This window comes from Hypanus sabinus, chromosome 18, assembly GCF_030144855.1.
Source record: "Hypanus sabinus isolate sHypSab1 chromosome 18, sHypSab1.hap1, whole genome shotgun sequence".
Classification (NCBI taxonomy): domain Eukaryota; kingdom Metazoa; phylum Chordata; class Chondrichthyes; order Myliobatiformes; family Dasyatidae; genus Hypanus; species Hypanus sabinus.
This window is the reverse complement of record NC_082723.1, coordinates 15,685,912-15,710,325: the sequence shown is the minus strand read 5'-3', so window position 1 is coordinate 15,710,325 and position 24,414 is coordinate 15,685,912. Positions and strand designations below refer to the sequence as shown.

The 24,414-nt window shown below is 43.6% G+C and overlaps 1 protein-coding gene across 3 annotated transcripts in view; it reads right to left on the bottom strand.

The window, feature by feature from the left end:
• Positions 1-3,103: 3,103 nt before the first annotated feature.
• Positions 3,104-24,414, bottom strand: part of LOC132407353 (kelch-like protein 20) — a 53,240-nt gene continuing 31,929 nt past the window's right edge. For 2 of the 3 annotated variants that reach the window (XM_059993713.1, XM_059993714.1), the window contains 3 exons: positions 23,597-23,805; positions 17,192-17,298; positions 3,104-5,382 (listed from right to left, as the gene is read on the bottom strand). In XM_059993713.1, coding sequence (XP_059849696.1) covers positions 5,298-5,382; positions 17,192-17,298; positions 23,597-23,805 — 401 coding nt within the window. In that variant the 3' untranslated portion in view covers positions 3,104-5,297. The remainder of the gene's footprint in view (positions 5,383-17,191; positions 17,299-23,596; positions 23,806-24,414) is intronic. The other variant, XM_059993712.1, reaches the window with a different exon arrangement.

The following is a 24,414-nucleotide window of genomic DNA, read 5'->3' as shown; positions in this document are numbered from 1 at the left end:
CCCTGAATGGTGGTAAGGGCAGGTATAGCACTTGTTCCACTTACAAGGATAAGTGCCAAGAGAGATTGGTGGGAAGGGATGGGGGGACCAGTGGACAAGGGAGCGATCCCTGCGGAAAGCGGGGGTGGGGGAGGGAAAGATGAACTTGGTAGTGGGATCCCATTGGAGGTGGCGGAAGTTATGGAGAATTATACGTTGGACCTGGAGGCCGGTGGGATGGTAGGTGATGACAAGGGGAACCCTATCCCGAGTGGGGTGGCAGGCGGATGGGGTGAGGGCAGATGTGTGTGAAATGAGAGAGATGTGTTTGAGAATGGAGTTAATGGTGGAGGAAGGGAAGCCCCTTTGTTTAAAAAAAGGAAGACATCTCCTTCGTCCTGGAATGAAATGCCTCATCCTGAGAGCAGATGCTGCGAAGACAGAGGAATTGCAAGAAGGGGATGGCACCTTTGAGACAGGGTGGGAAGAGGAATAGTACAGGTAGCTGTGAGAGTCTGTAGGCTTATTGTAGATGTCAGTAGATAAGCCGTCTCCAGAGATGGAGACAGAAAGATCAAGAAAGGGGAGGGAGGTGTCGGAAATGGACCAGGTAAATTTGAGGGCAGGGTGAAAGTTGGAGGCAAAGTTAATGAAGTCGATGAGCTCGACACGCGTGCAGGAGGCAGCGCCAATGCAGTAGCGAAGGAAAAGAGGGGGATGGATACCGGTATAGCCTTGGAACATGGACTGTTCCACAAAGCTAACAAAAAGGCAGGCATAACTGGGACCCATACGAGTGCCCATGGCTACACTCTTGGTTTGGAGGAAGTGGGAGGAGCCAAAGGAGAATACCAGGATTTTTGTTTTAACTGCAAGCTGATCCAAGACAAATAGGTCAAGCTTGCATTAAGCATCTGAGCTTCAGAACTATCAACCTCCAGTAAAGGAGGGTTCATTTTTCCAAAAATACTCTGAAGAACAGATAGCCATTCCCTGCACTGTTTGCTTGTTCTTTGAACATCCTCAACATACTAACCTGAACCCAACATCTTTTGAATGTGGGGGGAAACCAGAGCCCCAAGAGGAAACCATACAAACTCCTTACAGACATTGGCAGAATTGCCCCTGGGTCACGTGCTGTATAGCGTTACTCAGTCCGTTGCACTATGGCGTGAGTGGATTTGGTGGGCAGGAGATGCTGTTTCTGTGTGGTACCTCTGACAGTGTTAACTGGCGTGCTTTGGACACTTGTCAGCCACTTCAAGTTGCCATGCTTGCATCAACTTTTAGTTTAACAGTGGAAATGGCACTTCCCAGGGATTCAGATGTCTCATCTGCTGCCATCCATTGTTGTCAATGAAGACCTATGAAACCACCAGGCTTTAAAGACCAATTGGTAACAATGAAGCTGTAGGGAAAACCTGTTTAAACTTTTGATACTGTCCACTTAGAATACCACCATGAAGCTTAGAACATTAGGACTCCAAAGGTGTAGTGAATTTTTTTTTTGTACTTCATTTCTTCAACAGGAAAAAAGCCCCAATGAAAACAATTTGTTCACCACAAGTTAAAATAAGCAGAATGGCACCTTTGACTGGCAGTATTGACGCCTCCCAGGACTTGCTGCAATTGAGTCTTCCGGTCACTCCAGGTTAGTTGATGTCAGTTCAAGTACAAAGTTATTCTTTACACTAAACTAGGCCTACTGTAAGGTCAGAACAGACTTGAGCTTCCTTGAACCAAAAGGACAGTTAAATTGATTGGATGAATATTTGGAAGAGGGGAGTTGGTGGGTGGTAGAGTTCTCGTGCTTTAAATGCAAGAAGGGTCTTGTTCTCAAAGAACATCTATTTATTTTGAAATGGTGCTGAACCTTTCTGGCCCAATGAGACGTGTCACCCAGCAACCAACCTATTTAACACTACCCTAATCACAGGATCATTTTAACCTAATCAGTTTGTCTTTGGACTGTGGGAGGAAACTGGAGCACCCGAAGAAAACCTACATGGTCACAGGAATAATGTATGAACTCCTTAAGGTGCCGGAATTGAACTCTGAACTCCAGATTGCTCCGAACTGTAATAGCATTGTGCTAATCACTGTGCTACCGTAGCAATGCCCCCACACCAGTAGTTTATCAAAATTATTACTAGAATGTGGAAAATCTACAGCGCATTATAGGCCCTTTGGCCCACAATTTGTGCTGACCATGTCAGTGTTCTAGCAAATGAACATGAAGATTCAGCATCTGGTTTAATAGTTTGAAAAGAATAATTTAAAACAATTGAACCAGAGCCTGTATTGCATTAGTTTAATGCTTAATTATGTACTGGTGGACGTTGCTTTGTTTTAACAATGCTGTAGAGGATTGTAATGATCACCTACAATATGAACTACAAAGCAAGTAGATTTTAATGACATTTCTGGTTGTAGAAAATCAGACAGTAATGCCATTCACTGGCTCTTCTGAGCAGAATGTGACACCTCTGACCAGCTACCTCTCTGACAAGTGGTTTCCAGTGCTCCCCAGTGTTTTAGAAGACCAGCCTGGACAAAATCTTACAAGTTGTAAGGCTGTTCCAGTTCAACACAATGGGTTTGTCTTTCATTTTTTTTCCTTAAAATTTGAGATTGGTGTAAGACTCTTGGGTTTAATTGTTGTTAATCTCAGTTTTCCAGGAGGAATAGCAACTCAATTACCTCATCAGTCCTTCACTAATTTGGAGCCACAGGATATTGTTCAAGGTAAACTTCAATCATTGTGATGCTGCAAATTCAACAGCTTACAGTTTGCAATTTTCCTGCAAAATCTCACGTGTGCCCAAGATGGTATTGTAGTTCCATGCAATGACTGATGGCATCTCCTGTAAACAAAGTTCTCCTGGTTGATCTTCCAATTTCAGCATGGTGACAGTAAGCACTGACGGCCAGTTCCTGGCTTTGGAAACCTGTTTTCCCAATTCCCTTGCAGTGGCTCACTGGTGCTTCTGTCAGTACTCTTCTAGTGTCTTAAATGGAATACATCTCCTCAGAAGGGAATTGGCATGCATGGTAAAAATCAATTGTACCAATCTGACACTCGTCCATCTAGTATGCACTCATAGTATCGTTTGAGTATGGCTAAGTTCACCGAGTAGCAGTTCTGTGGGCAAAAATGCTTTAATGAGACAGGTCAGACAAGAATGGCCAGACTGCTTGAAGGTAACAGTAACTCCTAACCACTCATTACAGTAGTGGTGTGTGGAAGAGCATCTCTGAGCGCATGACATGCCGAACCTTAAAGTGGATGGGCTACAGCAACAAAAGTCCCAGAACATGCACTGTCACCACTTGATTAGGTGCAGGAGGTAGTGGCCAATGAGTGTATCCTCTTTGCTAATTGTTCTTGATGTTTTACCTGTATCACTAAGGGATTGTATATGCACCCATCTTTGAATATGAATTATGTGAAATTGTGGTTTCTTTTAAACATCACAGCTGACACAAGTTTGGCGACTTCTGCATCAACCATGGATCCAAATGGTTCTAATAACAGTTGGATATCAGAAGCAAAACTAGCAATAGAAAAGTCATTTCCCATACCAGACTTCGATAATCTGATAGCTGAGAATTGTTGGGAAACTGGCCAGAAGTGGAGACACCTGTGACATGATCAGCGTGCTAAACAGACCACTACAGTATGTGAACCTTTTACAACATATTTAATCTTGATTAGTTAATGAATAACTAAGGCTCTTGGGCACTAGTTGACTTCTAGTAGTGGTCTAACCAATATGTAAATGCTTGATACAGTGACTACATGAATTAATCCAGCTTCCTCTAGATGTGAATTTCAATTTACTTCAAGAAAATTAAAGTTTGAAAGGATGTTCTACTGGATTAGAATGTTTTGAGGAAACCAGTTGAGTTTCTAGAATTTGCTAGAACAAACTGCTGTGCTTTAAGAGCTAAAAGCTATTGCCTTATTCTGATTATTTATTTTCAATGCTCATTTCTGAAGCTCAAACCTCCAGTATTGTAAAACTGGTTGTTGAAATAAAATTCTGAATCAAATGAGTAATGAGTTTTGAGGTTGAGGTGTTTCTCAAACAAGGGTTCAGTTATTCTGAAAGTGGTTTTCAACGTGTCTGTTCTATTTTATTTAAATACTGTACAAGTCTTAAATATACAACTGCAACATTGTAAGATGTTTTCAGTTAAGCATCTGAGTCATTAATCCATTACAATAGTAGTAGCATTCAATTAAATTTAATGGATACTTCATGTAGGGGTACAATAGAAATGTTAGAACTTAACAAAGTGAAGTGCATTAGCCCTGGAATGGGTTCCCAAAATTAAACTAAGTCTTGTTTTGGAGCTCCAGTGATACCTGGAGATTTCACTGTTTAGCTCTCCAGCTGAGGTAGTAACTTGCAGCTGTTAAAGCTTGAAGAAAAAGTTGCATGAAGATATTTAAAAGTAGTGCAAGTTTTAGTTACCAACTGTAACTAGACTATACCATTGTCTCAGAGCTAAACTTGTGCATGAAATCTAAAACACTTGAGATTGAAACTGCAAGTTTAACATTGCACAGGATAACCAAATTCTTGGTTTTGGTTAACTTGTGGAAATCTGACCATGCTTTTATCTAGCCAATCGTGCTCTTTTAATGCAACCCTCACTTATTTGACCTCCAGAGGGAAAATAAATTGGGTTAGGCATGACAGCTGAATTAAAGCTCAAATATAAGTGGACCGGCAAAGTATAACAATACTGTCTTGCTTTGGTTCTAGTGCATGCTTGCACATCTGCTTGTATTCAATCAGTTTGATTAACTGTATAAATGTTTTAAGATTTATAATGCTTATTAAATTAGAATAACCATCTTGATTTTAATGTAAACTTTTGACTGAAGCACAGCTCTTCCTCCCCTCCCCCCACTATACTGACTTTCCTGTGCCTTCCTCAATGTTGTGCTGTTAACCTTTTGCCTATAAGAGCATTCAGCTATTTACTTGCGAGCTGCATAAACTGCTGGTAATAAGGTGTTCAGCTGCCATGATATTTCAGAAGCTTATAAATTGAGCATATTTAAATAGTTGGTTAATTTAAGGCCACTGGTTTCATTTCTCTAAGATTAATCAGATGCCACTACTTATCAGCTCTAACAGTAAATAGAAATGAAATGCCCATAGAAACATTAAAATGTACAAGTTTGCTTCATACCCAACTTGTTCCAGCAGGTGCTCTTCCAGCAGATGGCATTTAATTGAACAGTTCAGTGCCAGGTGATGAATGGTTTTAAAAACATGCATACCAATCCTTTGAGAAGTGTCAGTTCACCAAATGTGCGATTCGCATTGCGTCATTTTCACCACTCCAACCCCACCGCCAAGACGTCTGTAGTTCATACTTCCAAATAATCTGAAATTGGGACAGCATTTGATCCAATATACAATGAGTAGGTGGAGGAAAAAATAGGTCTTTGTCTCAATGACATTTCGTTTTCTATAGCATTTCAAATGGGCAGTGGATTTGTTGATTTAGTTTCTTTGCCTAGAAGAGTAGACATTAAGACCATAGGACATAGGAACAGAATTAGGCCCATTCAGTCTGCTCCACCATTTAATCATGACTGATCTTTTTTACCACTCAGACCCACTCACCAGCCTTCCCATAACTTTTGATGCCATGTCCAATCAAGAACCTACCTGCTGCCTGTGGTAATACATTCACCACCCTCTGGCTGAAGTATCTCAGCATCTGTTTTAAATGGACGCCACTCTATCCTGAGGATGTTCCCTCTTGTTCTAGAATCCCCCACCATGAGAAACATCCTTTCCACATCTACTCTATTGGGCCTTTCAATATTTAAGGTTTCAATGAGATCTCCCTTCATCCTTCTAAATTCCAGTGATTCCAAACCCTGAGCCATCAAACATTTCTTGTATGATAACCTTTTCATTCCCAAAATCATTCTTGTGAACCTTCTCTGAACCCTCTCCAATGCCAGCACATCTTTTAGAGGAGCCCAAAACTGTTCACAATTCTCAACACAAGGCCTCGGTGCCTTAGCAAGCATCACACCCCTGCTCTTGTATTCTAGACCTCTTGCAATGAATGCTAACATTGTACTTGCCTTCCTCACCACTGATTCAACCTGCAAGTTAACCTTTAGAGTGTTCTGCACAAGGACTCCCAAGTCCCTTTGCATCTCAGATTCCTGGATTGTCTGCACATTTATTTCTACCACCATAGTGCATGACCATGCATTTTCCAACATTGTATTTCATTTGCCACTCTTGTCCATTCTCCTAATCCAAGTCTTTCTGCAGCCTACCTGTTTCCTCAACACTACCTGTCCCCTCCGCCAATCTTCATATCATCTGCAAACTTGGCAACAAAGCCATCTGTTCCATCATCTAAGTTACTGATATACAGCCTAAGAAGTGGTCCCAACACCAACCCCTGTTGACCACCACTAGTCATTGGCAGCCAACCAGAAAAGGATCCTTTTATTCCCACTTGCTGCCTCCTAATCAGCCAATGCTCTAACCATTTCAGGAACTTTCCTGTAATACCATGGACTCTTTAACTTGGTAAGCAGCCTCATGTAGGGCACCTTGTCAAAGGCCGCCTTGATGTCCAAACATCTACTGCATCCTTTTATCTATCCTTTGTGTAATCTACTCAAAGAATTTCAGTAGGCTTGTCAGGCAAGTTTTTCATGACTTTGTCCTATCTTGCCCTGTTGTCACCAGATACTCCATCACCTCATCCTTGACAATTGATTCCAACATCTTCCCAACCTAAGACCAGGATAACGGCTTTATAATTTCCTTTCTGCTCAGGGGCATATCTACAGCAGCCAGTGAGTGAGTGGGCCAGTGAAGGAGTGGCGGTTTAAGGCTTTGACTCGTGAGGTTTCGATGAGAAGAGGCGGAGGACGAGCTTGTTCCCAGTTAGTCCATACAATGCCTCCTGAGACGGTGATGTCCCTCTCCTGTGAGATGTGGCAGTCTTGGGGGAACTCCCCTCTCCTGCAGTCACATCTGCCAGAAGTGCTTGCGGCTGGGCGATCTGGAAGACCGTGTGAGGAATCTGGAGCAGCAGCTGGATGACCTTCTCCTCATAAGGGAGAATGAGGCAGTCACAAATGAGAGCTACAGGGAGGTAGTCACACCTAGGCTGCCGGAAGCAGGTCGTTGGGTGATAGTCTGGTGGGGGGGGGAGCGAAGGAGAGGAGACAGGTAGTGCAGAGCACCCCTGTAGCCATTCCCCTGAATAATAAGTTTACCATCCTGGATGCCGTTGGTGAAAACAACTGACCAGGTGTGAGCCACGGTGGCAGGGCGTCTGGCATTGTCTGACCCTGTGGTGCAGAAGGATGGGATGGAGAAGAGGAGAGTTGTCGTCATTGGCGACTCTATAGTCAGGGGAGCAGACAGGAGATTTTGTGGACATGAGAAGGAAACCTGCATGGTTTGTTGCTTCCCGGGTGCCAGGGTCCGGGATGTCTCTGACTGCATGACATCATGGTACAAGAGGGAAAGCAACCAGAAGTCGTGATACATGTTGGGACCAACGACATAGGCAGGAAGAGGGATGAGGTCCTGAAGTGCGAGTTTTGGTAACTAGGCAGGAGGCTGAAGAACAGGACCTCAAGGGTGGCGTTCTCAGGATTGCTGCCAGTACTGCGTGATAGTGATGGTAAGAATTGGAGGAGATGGCAGTTGAATGCGTGGCTGAGGAGTTGATGCAAGGGGCAGGGTTTTAGATTTTTGGACCATTGGGATCTCTTCTGGGGGAGGTGGGACCTGTACAGATTGGATGGGTTGCACCTGAACGCAAGGGGGAGCAATATCCTTGCTGGTAGGTTTGCTAGCATGGTTCGGGAGGGTTTAAACTAATTTGCAAGGGGGATGGGACCCGGAGCGATAGAGCAGTGAAAGAAGTGCATGGAGTAAAGCCAGACCTAACATATAGAGAGGCTTTGAGGAAAGAGCAGCAGAATAAAGGGTATAAAGGTAGAAGGGCTAAAGTGTGTGTACTTAAATGCAAGAAGCATCAGGAACAAAGGTGATGAACTGAGAGCTTGGATACATACATGGAATTATGTAGTAGCCATCACGAAGACTTGGCTGGCGCCAGGGCAGGAATGGATTCTCAATATTCCTGGATTTCAGTTCTTTAAAAGGGATAGAGGGGGGAAGAGGGGTGGCATTACTGGTCAGGGATACTATTACAGCTGCAGAAAGGGTGGGTAATGTAGCAGGATCCTCTTTTGAGTCAGTATGGGTGGAAGTCGGGAGCAGTTACTCTACTGGGAGTATTCTAGAGGCCCCCTGGTAGCAGAAGAGATGCTGAGGAGCAGATTGAGAGGCAGATTTTGGAGAGGTGCAAAAATAACGGGGTTGTTATCATGGGTGACTTTAACTTCCCCTAATATTGATTGGCACTTGATTAGTTCCAAGGGTTTAGGTGGGGCAGAGTTTAAGTGTGTCCAGGATGGATTCCTGTCACAGTATGTTGACAGACCGACTAGGGGGAATGCCATACTAGATCTAGTATTAGGTAATGAACTGGGTCAGTTCACAGATCTGTCAGTGGGTGAGCATCTGGGGGACAGTGATCACCACTCCCTGACCTTTAGCATTATCATGGAAAAGAATAGAATCAGAGAGGATAGGAAAGTTTTTAATTGGGGAAGGGCAAATTATGAGGCTATAAGGCTAGAACTTGCGGGTGTGAATTGGGATGTTTTTGCAGGGAAATGTACTATGGACATGTGGTCAATGTTTAAGGATCTCTTGCAGGATGTTAGGGATAAATTTGTCCCAGTGAGGAAGATGAAGAATGGTAGGGTGAAGGAACCATGGGTGACAAGTCAGGTGGAAAATCTAGTCAGGTGGAAGAAGACAGCATACATGAGGTTTACGAAGCAAGGATCAGATGGGTCTATTGAGGAATATAGGGTAGCAAGAAAGGAGTTTAAGAAGGGGCTGAGCAGAGCAAGAAGGGGGCATGAGAAGGCCTTGGCAAGTAGGGTAAAGGAAAACCCCAAGGCATTCTTCAATTATGTGAAGAACAAAAGGATGACAGGGGTGAATGTAGGACCGATCAGAGATCGAAGTGGGAAGATGTGCCTGGAGGCTGTGGAAGAGAGCAATGTCCTCAATGAATACTTCTCTTCAGTATTCACCACTGAGAGATCTTGATGGTGAGGACAATGAGTGAGGTTGATGTTCTGGAGCATGTTGATATTAAGAGAGAGGTGGTGTTGGAGTTGTTAAAATACATTAGGACAGACAAGTCCCCAGGGCTTGATGGAATATTCCCCAGGCTGCTCCACGAGGCAAGGGAAGAGATTGCTGAACCTCTGGCTAGGATCTTTATGTCCTCATTGTCCACAGGAATGGTACTGGAGGATTGGAGGGAGGTGAATGTTGTCCCCTTGTTCAAAAAAGGTAGTAGGGATAGTCCAGGTAATTATAGACCAGTGAGCCTTATGTCTGTGGTGGGAAAGCCACTGGAAAAGATTCTTAGAGATAGGACCTATGGGCATTTAGAGAATCATGGTCTGATCAGGGACAGTCAGCATGGCTTTGTGAAGGACAGATCGTGCCTAACAAACCTGATAAGAGTTCTTTGAGGAGGTGACCAGACATATAAGATGAGGGTAGTGCTGTGGATGTGATCTACATGGATTTGTGGATGTGATCTCCAAGGCAGAGTACAAATTAAATGGCAGGATACTTGGCAGTGTGGAGGAGCAGAGGGATCTGGGGGTACATGTCCACAGATCCCTGAAAGTTGCCTCACAGGTAGATAGGGTAGTTAAGAAAGCTTATGGGGTGTTAGCTTTCATAAGTCGAGGGATAGAGTTTAAGAGACGCCATGTAATGATGCAGCTCTATAAAACTCCAGTTAGGCCACACTTGGAGTACTGTGTCCAGTTCTGGTCGCCTCAGTATAGGAAGGATGTGGAAGCATTGGAAAGGGTACAGAGGAGATTTACCAGGATGCTGCCTGGTTTAGAGAGTATGGATTATGATCAGAGATTAAGGGAGCTAGGGCTTTACTCTTTGGAGAGGAGGATGACAGGAGACAGGATAGAGGATGACAGGAGACAGGATAGAGGTGTACAAGATATTAAGAGGAATAGACAGAGTGGACAGCCAGCGCCTCTTCCCCAGGGTACCACTGCTCAGTACAAGAGGACATGGCTTTAAGGTAAGGGGAGGAAAGTTCAAGGGGGATATTAGAGGAAGATTTTTTTACTAGGAGTGGTTGGTGTGTGGAATGCACTGCCTGAGTCAGTGGTGGAGGTAGATACACTAGTGAAATTTAAGAGACTACTAGATGGGTATATGGAGGAATTTAAGGTGGGGGGGGGGTATATGGGAGGCAGGGTTTGACGGTCGGCACAATATTGTGGGCCAAAGGGCCTGTACTGTTCTATGTACAGAAAATAGTGCCTATGGCAAGCACTGAAATTGCGCCCCTGTCTAAACATCTGACACCCATCTTTTAGATGACTCTACTTGTATTTTTGAGCTGATATTATGGTAAAGCTTGTTGATCTTTTAATTAACAAATTATGACACTACATGAAAATTATAACTGCATCTTCCTTGCTTTCACTAATGCAAATTCTTCTATGATGAGAAGAAAATCAGTGTTTTCAGTTTCTTCTCTTTCTACACTCGGCAGAGCAAGATCACAGTCTGCCTTGACCCATGGAGGCTCTCAAATAACAAAGTATTTGTTTTAACTTGCTGAATGATCTCTCACAGCTGGCGATGGAAACTGTGATGGTTAGTATTATCTGAATAGCAATGTGAAGACTGGGGAAGATGCTCTCATCTCCATACCGAACAATAAATTCAAGAAGCTCTTCAGGTCTCGATTATTTTCATGTTGACCCACCTTGATAGCAACATTCTACAATCCAAAACTACTTCAAAGCTGTCCATCAACATCAGAGCTGTATAATTCACCCAAATTTTCACACTTCTTCAGGTTGTTACTGTCAGTGCTGTAACAGTCCCTTAACATCGAAGGAACCCAAACTTGGCGTCAGTGTAGTGCAAATGAGTGAACCTTTCTTCCATTTCTCTGTGAAGACGGTCAAGTGTTCCCTTCATGACTCTTTCCACTTCTTCCTTGGCTGTTAACCCAGCATCTCTCAAGTTCTCATCAGCCATTCATTTCTTTCATCTCTGATGCCTTTCAACTTCAATATTCTATTCTTGACAGAGACCGATTCCTCCTTCGAGTGACTCACTGACAAACACTTCTTTCATCATAAAAATGATCTTGGAGAGTTTTCAAATCCAGGGCAGCATCGTGAAAGTTCATGCTAGGATCCTGCAGCCTCTTTTGAATATGGTCAATGGGAATGAGTACTTTGTTCCAAAATCCTAGCAAAATCAGAAAATCTTAACTCAACATGTGGTTGTACAGCTGCCTTGTGTCACTTTTTGTTTCACTGGTCTCATTTTCATTGTCTATCATGTCCTAGAGAACTTGAAATATCTCCCCAAGGTACTTGTTGATAGGCTTCACTGCTTCTGTCCTTGCACTCCAACTGGTTTCAGACTCTGACTTGACAACCACAGGCATGGCATTTTTGAGATTTTCCCAGCGCTGTGTTGAATGAGAGGAAAAACATGTAGAGCTTCAATGGTCATGTTTTCTGGAACCATCATAATATGCTGCTTGGCTGCTTGTACACCCACCAAGTTGAGTGAGTGATTGTCGCCATTCACAAACACTGCCAGGTTGTTTTTCTCACTTATTCTTTGATGAATACCACTTCTGTGTCCAGCCACCACAGCAACATTGTCATAGCACTGTGACCAACAATCTTGTTGCTCCATTTCGTCCTTCTCTAGCTGTTTCAAGATGTCTTTAACCAAGCTCTCAGCATCCTTCTGACTTATCTGGATAAAACCAAGGAAGGACTCTCTAACACAGACTGTTTTCCTCAAAATCAACTTCCACATACCTCACTACTTCTGACACCTGCTCGTGTGCTTGATCAGGAGTTGAGTTGAACATAAGACCATAGTACTTCGCTTTACAAATGATTCTCAGTAAACTCTGGCAAACAGTGGATGCCGTCATATGGATGAATTCATTCTGGACACCCGGTTAAAGATAAGCTGTGGATCCAGGATGACTTTCCAAATCAGTGAGGTGTTCTTTTATGATGGGGTCAAAGAAGGCCAAGGAAACTTCCTACATTGGAGTCATCTTCTAGCTGACGTGACTCCGTGTCCTTGCAAAGCCAGGTTCAGTCGCAAGGAACTTTATGCAGTGTAGGATTCTCATCAAGATATCTTGCCACTTGTGCTTTTCCTTCTCAATCTGTGACTGAAATACTGCATCAATAACTCCTGTTTCCAGCTAAATTTCTTTCTGCTGTGTGAAGCATTCCCGATTATTCCTAGCATTTTCATGAACACTAATCCCTTCAGGTGCTTTCCACTGGTTGAATCCACTTTCCTGCTCCAATGAGGATTGATGGTCTCACTGGGAATCGAGAAGACAAGATACAAAATGCAGACTCTTTAGAAGGGGAATAGACCAGCCATGAGTGAGTAACTTCCTCACCACAACCATTTCCCAATTTCCTCCTGAACCAAGTTTTGTTCATTGAGTGGTTATTTGTTGGAGGAAAGGCCCCTCACCGTTCTGGAAATACTTCGAACCCAGCTTCATAATTTGTTCTCAACATGTCAGGCAGAATAGCTTTTCCATTATCCTTGTTGAACTTCAGAAGTCCAATGTCATGCTGTTCAGTCACTTCTGGTATGACAGTTCAAGGCTCTTTGACACCATCCGGTTCACTAGGTTCAGTGTTGTCAGGTCAAATCTCGTCAATAAGCTCAACATCACCACCACCACCGTCTACCCCTCCTGTCATGTCCATGTTCTCTGTGGCAGCCTCACGCTTAATCATGTCATACTCCGATTTATCTGACTTGACTTCCTCCTCGGCTTGTGACGTATTTGTACTTGATTCATCTTCGGATTCTAACAAACTTGTAGCAGGTGCAGGCGACTCCATGGAACGTGTCGAACTACTTTTTCCGGGCTTTTCAAAGAAGGGCATGAAGAACTTGCTCGACTTCTTGGCTTCCTCCACCTCCAACTTTTGTCTCTTCCATCCTTCAGCTCCACTTTCCTTCTTCGTGAAGAAACATTTCATGGTCGTCTTACACCATGCTCTGAAATAAGGCCATCCTAGTGCTTCTCACCCATGATAATCAAAGACAGATCATACAACTGAAGAAAATTCTTTTTTCACTGTCTGAGGATGGCTTGTCTGACTTTAATAGAAACTGCTTAGTGGTGCCCTCCCCTTCAAGTGGTGCCCAGGGTACGTGCCATATCTGCCATACCTTAGATACGCCACTGTTTCTGATGTTCTTTTCCTTAGCGTGGAGTGACATTTGCAATTTTCCAGTCCTCTGGCACCATGCTAGAGTCCAATGATTTTTGAAAGATAATTTCTAATGCTTCCACAATCTCTACCACTACCTCTTTCAGAACCCTAGGATGTAGTTAATCTGGTCTGGGTGACTTGTGTACCCTTAGTGATCAAAAATCTGAAAGACCTTTCTCTCTCGTAACGGTAACTGCACTCACTTCTCTTCCCTCACACCCTTCAACACCTAACACACTACTTGGTGTCTTCCACAGTGATGACAGATGCAAAATACTCATCTGCCATCTCCTTGACCCCTGCAATTATTTCTCCAGCTTTATTTTCTAGCAGCCTTATATCCACTGTTAGCTCCTAATTTATTTAAATACTTGGAAAAAGCTTTTACTATCCACTTTGATATCCTGTCTACCCACTAATTTTTGCTCTGTTGTCTGCCCTCTTTCGCTTTTACGTTAGCTTTGACTTCCCTTGTCAGCCATGGTTGTACTATTTTGCCATTTGAGTATTTCTTTGTTTTTGGAATACACCTATCCTGCACCTTCCTCATTTTTCCCAGAACCACTCGCCATTGCTGCTCTGTTGTCATCCCTGCCAACATCTCCTTCCAATTCGCTTTGGCTAACTCCTCTCTCATACCACTGTAATTTCCTTTACTCCACTGAAATACTGCTATGCCAGACTTTCTCCTGATCAAATTTCAAATTGAACTCATTCATATTGTGATTGCTGACTCCTAGGGGTTCTTTTGCCTTAAGTTCCCTAATCACCTCTGGTTCATTACATAGCATGCAATCCAGAATAGCTGATCCCCTAGTAGGCTCAATGCCAAACTGTTCTCAAAATGCAATCTCAAGATCCATTACCAACCTGATTTTTTTTCTCTCTCAATTGACCTGCATGCTGAAATCTCCCATGACTACCATATCATTACCCTTTTGACATGCCTTTTCTATTTCCTGTTGAAATCTATGGTCCATATCCCAGCCAATGTTGGGAGGCCTGTATATAACTGCCATAAGGGTCCTTTTACACTTGCAGTTTAACTCAACCCCCAAGGATTCAACATCCTCTGGTCACATCTTTCTACTGACTTAATGCCATTCTTCACCAGCAGAGCCACACCACCCCCTCTGCTGACCTTCCTATCCCTCCGATGCAACATGTACCCTTGGACATTCAACTCCCAACTAGAATCGTCCTTCAGCTATGATTCAGTGATGGCCACAACATCATACCTGACAACCTGTAATAGTGCAACAAGATCATCTAGTACATGCATTGAGAGATAACACTGAGTACTGTCCTTGTTACCTTTGATGCTGCATCAAATGCACTGGTACTCGTGCTGCTGGCTGAAATTTTGTCCTATCATCTGCCTGCCCTTCTTGACAGTCTGATTGCAAGCTATGCTTTTGTAAACCGTCCTATCTTAGAAACATAGAAAACCTATAGCACAATACAGGCCCTTGGGCCCACAAAGTTGTGCTGAACATTTCCCTACCTTAGAAATTACTAGGCTTACCTATAGCCCTCTCTTTTTCTGAGCTCCATGTACCTATCTAAGAGTCTCTTAAAAGACCCTATTGTATCCACCTCCACCACTGTTGCTGGCAGCCCATTCCACGCACATGGCACTCTCTGCATTTTCTTTTTTTTTAAAAAAACAAACAAACAAACTTGCCCCTGACATCTCCTCTGTACCTACTCCCCAGCACCTTAAACCTGTGTCCCCTTGTGGCAACCATTTCAGCCCTGGGGGAAAAAGCCTCTGACTATCCACATAATCAATGCCTCTCATCATCTTATATGCCTCTATCAGGTCACCTCTCATCCTCTGTTGCTCCAAGGAGAAAAGGCTGAATTTACTCAACCTGTTTTCACAAGGCATATTCCCCAATCCAGGCAACATCCTCATAAATCTCCTCTGCACCCTTTCTATGGCTTCCACATCCTTCCTGTAGTGAGGCGACCAGAACTGAGCATAGTACTCCAAGTGGGGTCTGACCAGGGTCCTATATAGCTGCAACATTACCTCTTGGCTCCTAAATTCAATTCCATGATTGATGAAGGCCAATACACTGTATGCCGCCTTAACCACAGAGTCAACCTGCACAGCTACTTTGAGCATCCTATGGACTCAGACCCCAAGATCTCGCTGATCCTCCACACTACCAAGAGTCTTACCATTTATATTTTATATATTTTACATTCTGCCATCATAGTTGACCTACCAAAATGAACCACTTCACACTTATCTGGGTTGAACTCAATCTGCCACTTCTCAGCCCAGTTTTGCATCCTATCAATGTCCCACTGTAACCTCTGACAGCCCTCCACACTATCCACAACATCCCCAACCTTTGTGTCATCAGCAAACTTACTAACCCATCCTTTCACTTCCTCATCCAGGCCATTTATAAAAATCATGAAGAATAAGGGTCCCAGAACAGATCCCTGAGGCACACCACTGGTCATTGACCTCTATGTAGAATATGACCTTTCTACAACCACTCTTTGCCTTCTGTGGGCAAGCCAGTTCTAGATCCACAAAGCAATGTCCCCCTTGGATCCCATGCCTCCTTACCTGCTTCAAATGCCTTGCTAAAATCCACATACACTACATCTAAGGCTCTACCTTCATCAATGTGCTTAGTCATATCCTCAAACTTGAATCATGCTTGTAAGGCACAACCTGCCCTTGACAAAGCCATGCTGACTATTTCTAATCATATTACACCTCTCCAAATGTTCATAAATCCTGCCTCTCAGGATCACCTCCATCAACTTACCAACCACTGAGGTAAGACTCACTGGTCTATAATTCCCTGGGCTATCTCTACTCCCTTTCTTGAATAAGGAAACAACATCTGCACCCTCTCCCATCCCCCATTGATGTATGCAAAGATCATTGCCAGAGGCTCAGCAATCTCCTCCCTCACCTCCCGCAGTAGCCAACCAAATTAAGATCTGCATTGCATGAAGAAAGGGTGGTAATCTGTCTCATAGGTCCAGCAATTAAACTAACACAATCTAGAACCTGCCGTGGATAAACTATAAGGCATGCAAGGTGGTTTGATATTTTAATAGAATTAAATGAACAAGATGGCTTCACACTCTAAGTATGCAGATATCCTGAACTCTTTAACTGAATTTGAGTTCTCCTGCAAGAAGCTGCCACTTCAAGCTGTGTTAATTGGAATATGGGTTTCCTTGCTCTTGCAATAAGATATCAACCCCAGTTATTGTTTTCTGTACACTATACTGGCTGTATCAGTTGAAGGCTATCAGCTAAACACCATCTGCCCTCTTGGATGTAGCAAGTAATAATACTTCGAGTGGCATTTTCAAAAGCAAACTACCTCACTTCTGTATCTTATGAAATCCCAGCCATTTTATATATAGAACAGTAACTATGCTACATTGGATGGAATCAGCTGCAATTAAGTTTAAATCCACTGGCAGTTCATTCCATACTCTCACCAACCACCACCCTTAATCTTGGCAAGACTAGAATGAGAGGGGACAGGAAAAGGGTGAAATATTTAAGGGAAACTAGAGGACAGTGAGTGTAGAAGGGACTGCCAGCAGAAGTGGTAGATGCAGGTTTGATTTCACCATTTAAGAGAAGTTTGGATAAGTCCATGGATGACAAGAGTATAGAGAGCTATGGACCATGTGTGAGACTAGGCAAAATAACAGTGTGGCACAGACTGGATGAACCAAAGGCCCAGATTTCTACACTGTAGTGCTCTATAACTTGATAAAATTTGTTTATACCTCCATGTGTTTGCATCGGGGTCAAAAACTTCAACAGTTTTTAAGTAGGTTGTGCCATCAAAGCCGCCAACTGCCATCAAAAGTCCATTTACAACGGCAAGCCCAACCTGTATGGGGGAATAAACAAGATACTTAATTGTCAGAAACATCAGCATTTACTTTATAATTTCTGATAAAACCTCCTTGGATAACACTATGGTATCTTACAAGTGTGTGGTATTGTATATCAATTTGCTCAATGCAGGTACTGTGGCGTACTTTTACAGAAATATTCCATACTCTTGCCTGGTGGGTAGTTAACATTCTATATTCCAAGTTGAAGTGTCACGGTACTGCAATGCTTTACAGCCCCAGCTCTGAGATCGGGATTCGATTTCTGCTGCTGTCTGTAAGGAGTTTGTACATTCTCCCTCCCTGTGATTGCATGGGTGCCTTCTGGTGCTCCGGTTTCCTCCCACATTACAACGATGTACCATTAGAGTTTATAATTGTGAATATGTTCGGTTGCTGCTGGCAGCTTGGCCAGCACGATCAATTTGACACGAGTGATGCATTTCACTGTATGCTTTGATGTACGTGTGACAAAGTTAATCTAATCCAAACCTGAGGTGCATGCTTTTGAAGTACCTTCTTTAAGTGTCAGTGTTCACCATGTTAATGCAAACAATTTGTCCTTTATGCTGACACCATCGGCAAGGTGTCACAGGAAGGAAGCCACCCTTCTGTAAATCTAAAACTTACTTTCTCATTAGAATCAAGTTGTTCTGCCCACTGCGCCATAGGTCAACAATCACTTCAATTATAAAGACTTGAAAAAGGGTGAAATGACCAAAGCACCCCCTTGTTCTGAGTGGAAGAAAGAGTCAATAAGGCTGGGAGGTGGGCTTCTAGAAGCTGAGGTCTTGCCTTCAGCTGCCAAATGCCTTAATGGTAGATGGTCAATATGAGAGAATGCAATTATCTCAGAGGTATAAAGCACTAGATGAAACTGGACAAGGAACTGGAAAATGGGGTGAGATTATGAGTAGTAGAAGCCTGGTGTGAGCTATAGTGTGGACAGCAGCTTTTTTGATCTCAAGTATGTGGTGGGCAGAACAAGGGAGGCTAGCAGGTTGTTGGAATAATCAAGCCTTAAGAACAAAAACGTATGGATGTATCTTTCATAGTAGATAGTGATTGAAATGTTGAGGAAATTACAAGCAGGGTGGACAAAGGAGATGCAGTGGATGTGATGTACTTGGATTTTCAGAAGGCCTTTGACAGGTGCTGCACAGGAGGCTGCTTAGCAAGATAAGAGCTGGTGGAATTACAGGGAAGTTACTAGCATAGGTGGAGCATTAGTTGATCACCAGAAACAAGAGAGTGGGAATAAAATGATCCTATTCTAGCTGGCTGCTGGTTACCAGTGGAGTTCCACAGGGGTTGGTGTTGGGACTGCAGCTTTTTACAATGCATGTCAATGATTTGGACTATGGGATTAATGAATTTGCGGCTAAATTTGTTGATGTTGCAAAGATAAGTGGAGGAACTGATGGTGTTGAGGAAACAGAGAACCTGCAGAGAGTTATATAGTTTGGGAAAAGTGGCAAATGAAGTACAATGTTGGAAAGTGTACGGTCATGCACTTTGGTGGAAGAAATAAATGGGCAGACTATTAGATCAAGAGAGAATTCAAAATGCAGAGGTGCAAAGGGACTTGACAGCCCTTATGCAGGATACCCAGGCTGAGTCGGTGGTGTAGAAGGTGAATGCAATGTTGGCATTCATTTCTAGAGGTATAGAATATAAGAGCAGGGATGTGATGTTGGGGCTTTATAAGGCACTCGTGAGATCACACTTGGAGTATTGTGTGTAATTTGGGGCTCCTTATTTTGGAAAGGATATACTGACATTGGAGAGCGTTCAGAGAAGATTCACAAGAATGATTCCAGGAATGAAAGGGTTACTGTATGAGGAATTTCTGGCAGCTCTTGGGAGAATGAGGGGGGATCCATAGAAACATCCAAATGTTAAAAGGCCTGAACAGATTAGATACGGCAAAGTTATTTCCCATGGTAGGGGAGTCTAGGACAAGAGGGCATGACTTCAGGATTGAAGGACATAGAAACGTAGAAAACCTACAGCACAATACAGACCCTTTAGTCCACAAAGTTGTGCCAAACATGTCCCTACCTTAGAACTTCCTAGGCTTTACCAATAGCCCTCTATTTTTCTAAGCTCCATGTAGCCACCCAGGAGTCTCTTAAAAGATGCTACAGTTTCCGCCTCCATCACCACCGCCAGCAGCCCATTCCAAGCACTCACCACTCATTACAAAAAAAAACAACTTACCCCTGACATTTCTCCTGTACCTACTTCTAAGCACCTTAAACTATGCCCTCTCATGCTAGCCAATTCAGCCCTGGGGAGAAGCCTCTGACTACCCACACGATCAATGCCTCTCATTATCTTGTACACCTCTAATCCTCCATCACTCCAAGGAGAAAAGGCCGAGTTCGCTCAACCTATTCTAGTAAGGCATGCTCCCCAATCCAGGCAACATCCTTGTAAATCTCCTCTGCACCCTTTCTATGGCTTTCACATTCTTCCTGTAGTGAGGCGACCAGAACTGAGCACAGTACTCCAAGTGGGGTCTGACCAGGGTCCTATATAGCTGCAACGTTACCTCTCGGCTCTTGAACTCAAACCCATGGTTGATGAAGGCCAATGCACCATACGCCTTCTTAACCACAGAATCAACCTGCTTAGCAGCTTTGAGTGTCCTATGGACTCGGACCCAAAGATTCCTCTGATCCTCCGCATTGCCAACAGTCTTACCATTAATACTATATTCTGCCATCATATTTGACCTACCAAAATGAATCACCTCACACTTATCTGTGTTGAATTCCATCTGCCACTTCTCAGCCCAGTTTTGCATCCTATCAAAGTCTCGTTGTAACCTCTGACAGCCCTCCACACTATCCACAACACCCCCAGCTTTTGTGTCATAGCAAATTTACTAACCCAACCCTCCACTTCCTCATCCAGGTCATTTATAAAAATCACAAAGAGTAGGGGTCCCAGAACAGATCCCTGAGGCACACCACTGGTCACCGGCCTCCATAAAGAATATGACCTGTCTACAATCACTCTTTGCCTTCTGTGGGCAACCCAGTTCAGGATCCACAAAGCAATGTCCCCTTGGATCCCATGCCTCCTTACTTTCTCAATAAGCCTTGCAAGGGGTACCTTATCAAATGCCTTGCTAAAATCCATATACACTACATCTACTGCTCTTCCTTCATCAATGTGTTTAGTCACATCCTCAAAAACTTCAATCATGCTCGTAAGGCACAACCTGCCTTTGACAAAGCCATGCTGACTATTCCTAATCATATTATGCCTTTCCAAATGTTCATAAATCCTGCCTCTCAGGATCTTCTCCATCAACTTGCCAACCACTGAAGTAAGACTCACTGGTCTATAATTTCCTGGAATATCCCTACTCCCTTTCTTGAATCAGGGAACAGCATACACAACCCTCCAATCCTCCGAAACCTCTCCCGTCCTCATTGATGATGCAAAGATCATCCCCAGAGACTCAGCAATCTGCTCCATTGCCTCTCATAGTAGCCTCGGGTACATCTCATCCAGTCCCAGTGACTTATCCAACTTGATGATTTCCAAAAACTCCAGCACATCCCCTTTCTTAATATCTACATTCTCAAGCTTTTCAGTCCACTGAAAGTCATCCCTATAATCAACAAGATCCTTTTCCGCAGTGAATACTGAAGCAAAGTATTCATTAAGTACCTCTGCTATTTCCTCCGGTTCCATACACACTTTTCCTCTGTCACACTTGATTGGTCCTATTTTCTCACACCTTATCCTCTTGCTCTTCAGATACTTTTAGAATGCCTTGGGGTTTTGCTTAATCCTGTCTGCCAAGGCCTTCTCATGGCCCCTTCTGGCTCTTCTAATTTCATTCTTAAGCTTCTTCCTGCTAGCCTTATAACCTTCTAGATTCATATCATTACCTAGTTTTTTTGAACCTTTCGTAAGCTCTTTTCTTCTTGATTAGATTTACAACAGCCTTTGTACACCACAGATCTTGTACCATACCATCCTTTCCATGTCTCATTGGAACGTACCTACTCAAAACCCCACACAAATATCCCCTGAACATTTGCCATTATTTCTTTGGTACGTTTCCCTGAGAACATCTGTTTCCAATTTATGTTTCCAAGTTCCTGCCTGATAGCCTCATAGTTCCCCTTACTCCAATTAAACATTTCCCTAACTTGTCTGTTCCTATCCCTCTCCAATGCTATGGTAAAGGAGATAGAATTGTGATCACTATCTCCAAAATGCTCTCCCACTGAGAGACCTGACACCTGACCAGGTTCATTTTCCAATACCAGATCAAGTACAGCCTCTCCTCTTGTACGCTTATCTACATATTGTGTCAAGAAACCTTCCTGAACACACCTAACAAACTCTACCCCATCTAAACCCCTCACTCTAGGGAGATGCCAATCAATCTTGGGGAAATTAAAATCTCCCACCATAACAACCCTGTTATTATTACTCCTTTCCAGAATCTGTCTCCCTATCTGCTCCCAATGTCCCTGTTGCTATTGGGTGGTCTATAAAAAATACCCAGTAGAGTTTTTGACCCCTTCCTGTTCCTAACTTCCACCCACAGAGACTCTGTAGGCAACCCCTCCATGACTTCCTCCTTTTCTGCAGCTGTGACACTATCTCTGATCAACAGTGCCCCACCCCCACCTCTTTTGCCTCCCTCCCTATCCTTTCTGAAACATCTAAAGCCTGGCACTTGAAGTAGTCATTCCTGCCCCTGCACCATCCAAGTCTCTGTAATGGCCACATCATTGTAGCTCCAAGTGCTAATCCATGCTCTAAGCTCATCCACTTTATTCATGAAACTCCTCGCATTAAAATAGACACATCTCAAACCATCGGACTGAGTGTGTCCCTTCTCTATCACCTGCCCATCCTCCCTCTCACACTGTCTCCAAACTTTCTCTATTTGTGAGCCAATCTCCCTCTTCAGTTCAGTTCCCACCCTCCCAAGCAATTCTAGTTTAAGTTCTCTCCAGTAGCTTTTGCAAACCTTCCCGCCAGGATATTGGTCCCCTTCGGATTCAAGTGCAACCCGTCCTTTTTGTACAGGTCACACCTGCCCCAGAAGATGTCCCAATGATCCAGAAATCTGAATCCCTGCCCCCTGCTCCAATCCCTCAGCCATGCATTTATCCTCCACTTCATTCTATTCTTATACTCACTGTCATGTGGCAAAGGCAGTAACCCCCAAATTACTACCTTTGAGGTCCTGCTTCTCAACTTCTTTCCTAACTCTCTGTAGTCTGTTTTCAGAACCTCCTCCCTTTTCAAACCTATGTCGTTGGTACCAATATGTATCATGACCTCTGGCTGTTCTCCTTCCCACTTCAAGATATCGTGGACATGATCCGAAACATCCCGGACCCTGGCACCTGGGAGGCAAACTACCATCCATGTTTCCTTCCTGCATCCACAGAATCACCTATCTGACCCCCTAACTACAGAGTCTCCTATCACTGCTGCCATCCTCTTCCTTTCCCTACCCATCTGAGCCACAGGGCCAGACTCTGTGCCAGAGGCACAACCATTGTTGCTTCCCGCAGGGAGGCCATCACCCCCGACAGTACTCGAGCAGGAATACTTACTGTTAAGGGGAATGGCCACTGGGACTAGAGCGTACCTGCTTCTTGCCTTTCCCTCTCCTGACTGTTACCCACTTCTCTGTCTCCTGTGGTTCCCGGGGTGACTACCTGCCTATAGCTCCTCTTTATCACCTCCTCACTCTCCCTGACCAGACGAAGGTCATTAAGCTGCAGCTCAAGGTCCCTAACACAGTCACTAAGGAACTGCAGCTCAATGCACCTTGTGCACATGTGGTTGTCCAGACGTCCATTTCGAGCTGAGATGCGGAGAAATTACTTTAGTCAGAGGGTAGTAAATCTGTAGAATTTGTTGCCATGAGCGGCTGTGAGGGCCAAGTCATTGGGTGCACTTAAGGCAGAGATAGATAGGTTCTTGATCAACCAGTGCATGAAAGGGTATGGGGAGAAGGCAGGGGAGTGGGAATGACTGGAAGAATTGGATCAGCCCATGATTGAATGGTGGAGCAGACTCGATGGGCCAAATGGCCTACTTCTACTCCTATATCTTATGGTCTTAAATAGCTTTAGTGAGATTTGGATACTTGGTCCATCTCTCATCAAATATTGTATAATACCACAATGGGGAACAGATGAACAAACCGAATTAGACAGAGAGCATTGCTTGGATTAATGGCAGCTACTTTCCAATGTTCAGTCTCAATTCCAACACTTACATACAATTTTAGTATTCACTTACTCCACTGCGTCTGGAAGTCATAGCAACCACTGGAGACCATTGACTGGTCCGAAGGTTGTATCGCTCAGCACTGCTGAGCTCTGTTGTGTCATCACGTCCCCCCACTGCGTAGATCATGTCCTGGAAGACAGCACAGCCGAGATGTTTCCGTCTTGTTCCCATAGGCGGACAAGGAGACCAACGGTTCTCCTGAGGAATGAAACGTTCAACTGGAAAGTACATGAACCCAAACAACAATGTCAGTACAGTAAGTGAGCAAAACAGGCTTTGTGTATATTTTTGATTGGTAGCTCACACAATTTTAATTTTTTTCAGTTGCACATTATTTAAGGTTTGCCCTAGGTATTCACAAATATGCAGGGTGCTTTTCCATCATATAAAAAAACTATTCAAACAAGAAAATAATCTCATCAAAGGCTTGCTTTATACATAGAGGACTAGCATCAGCACATAAGTTTTACAAGATTAATGCAAGTCTACTAGTTTAAGCAATTCTAGGCACATGAAAAATATCCTGAAAGATATAAAAATATAACAGAGGGAGGAAGTACAAGAAACGATAACTGGTATTAAATTACAACTTTCAAGATGATTTCCTCTGATAAACTTTAGAGTTTAATGGATTAAAATGTGACTTGATTTCATTTTAAGACATTAAAGGGGAACTGATGTGTTGGAAAGAAATTGTTTCTGCAGTTTGGAAAACCCAAGCCTTGCCTTTCAGGAACAGGCAAGAAAGACTCCATCCCACAGCTGGTGGTGGAATTCTGCAACCCATCAATACAGCATCATCAACCAATTGAAAATTTGAGAATTAT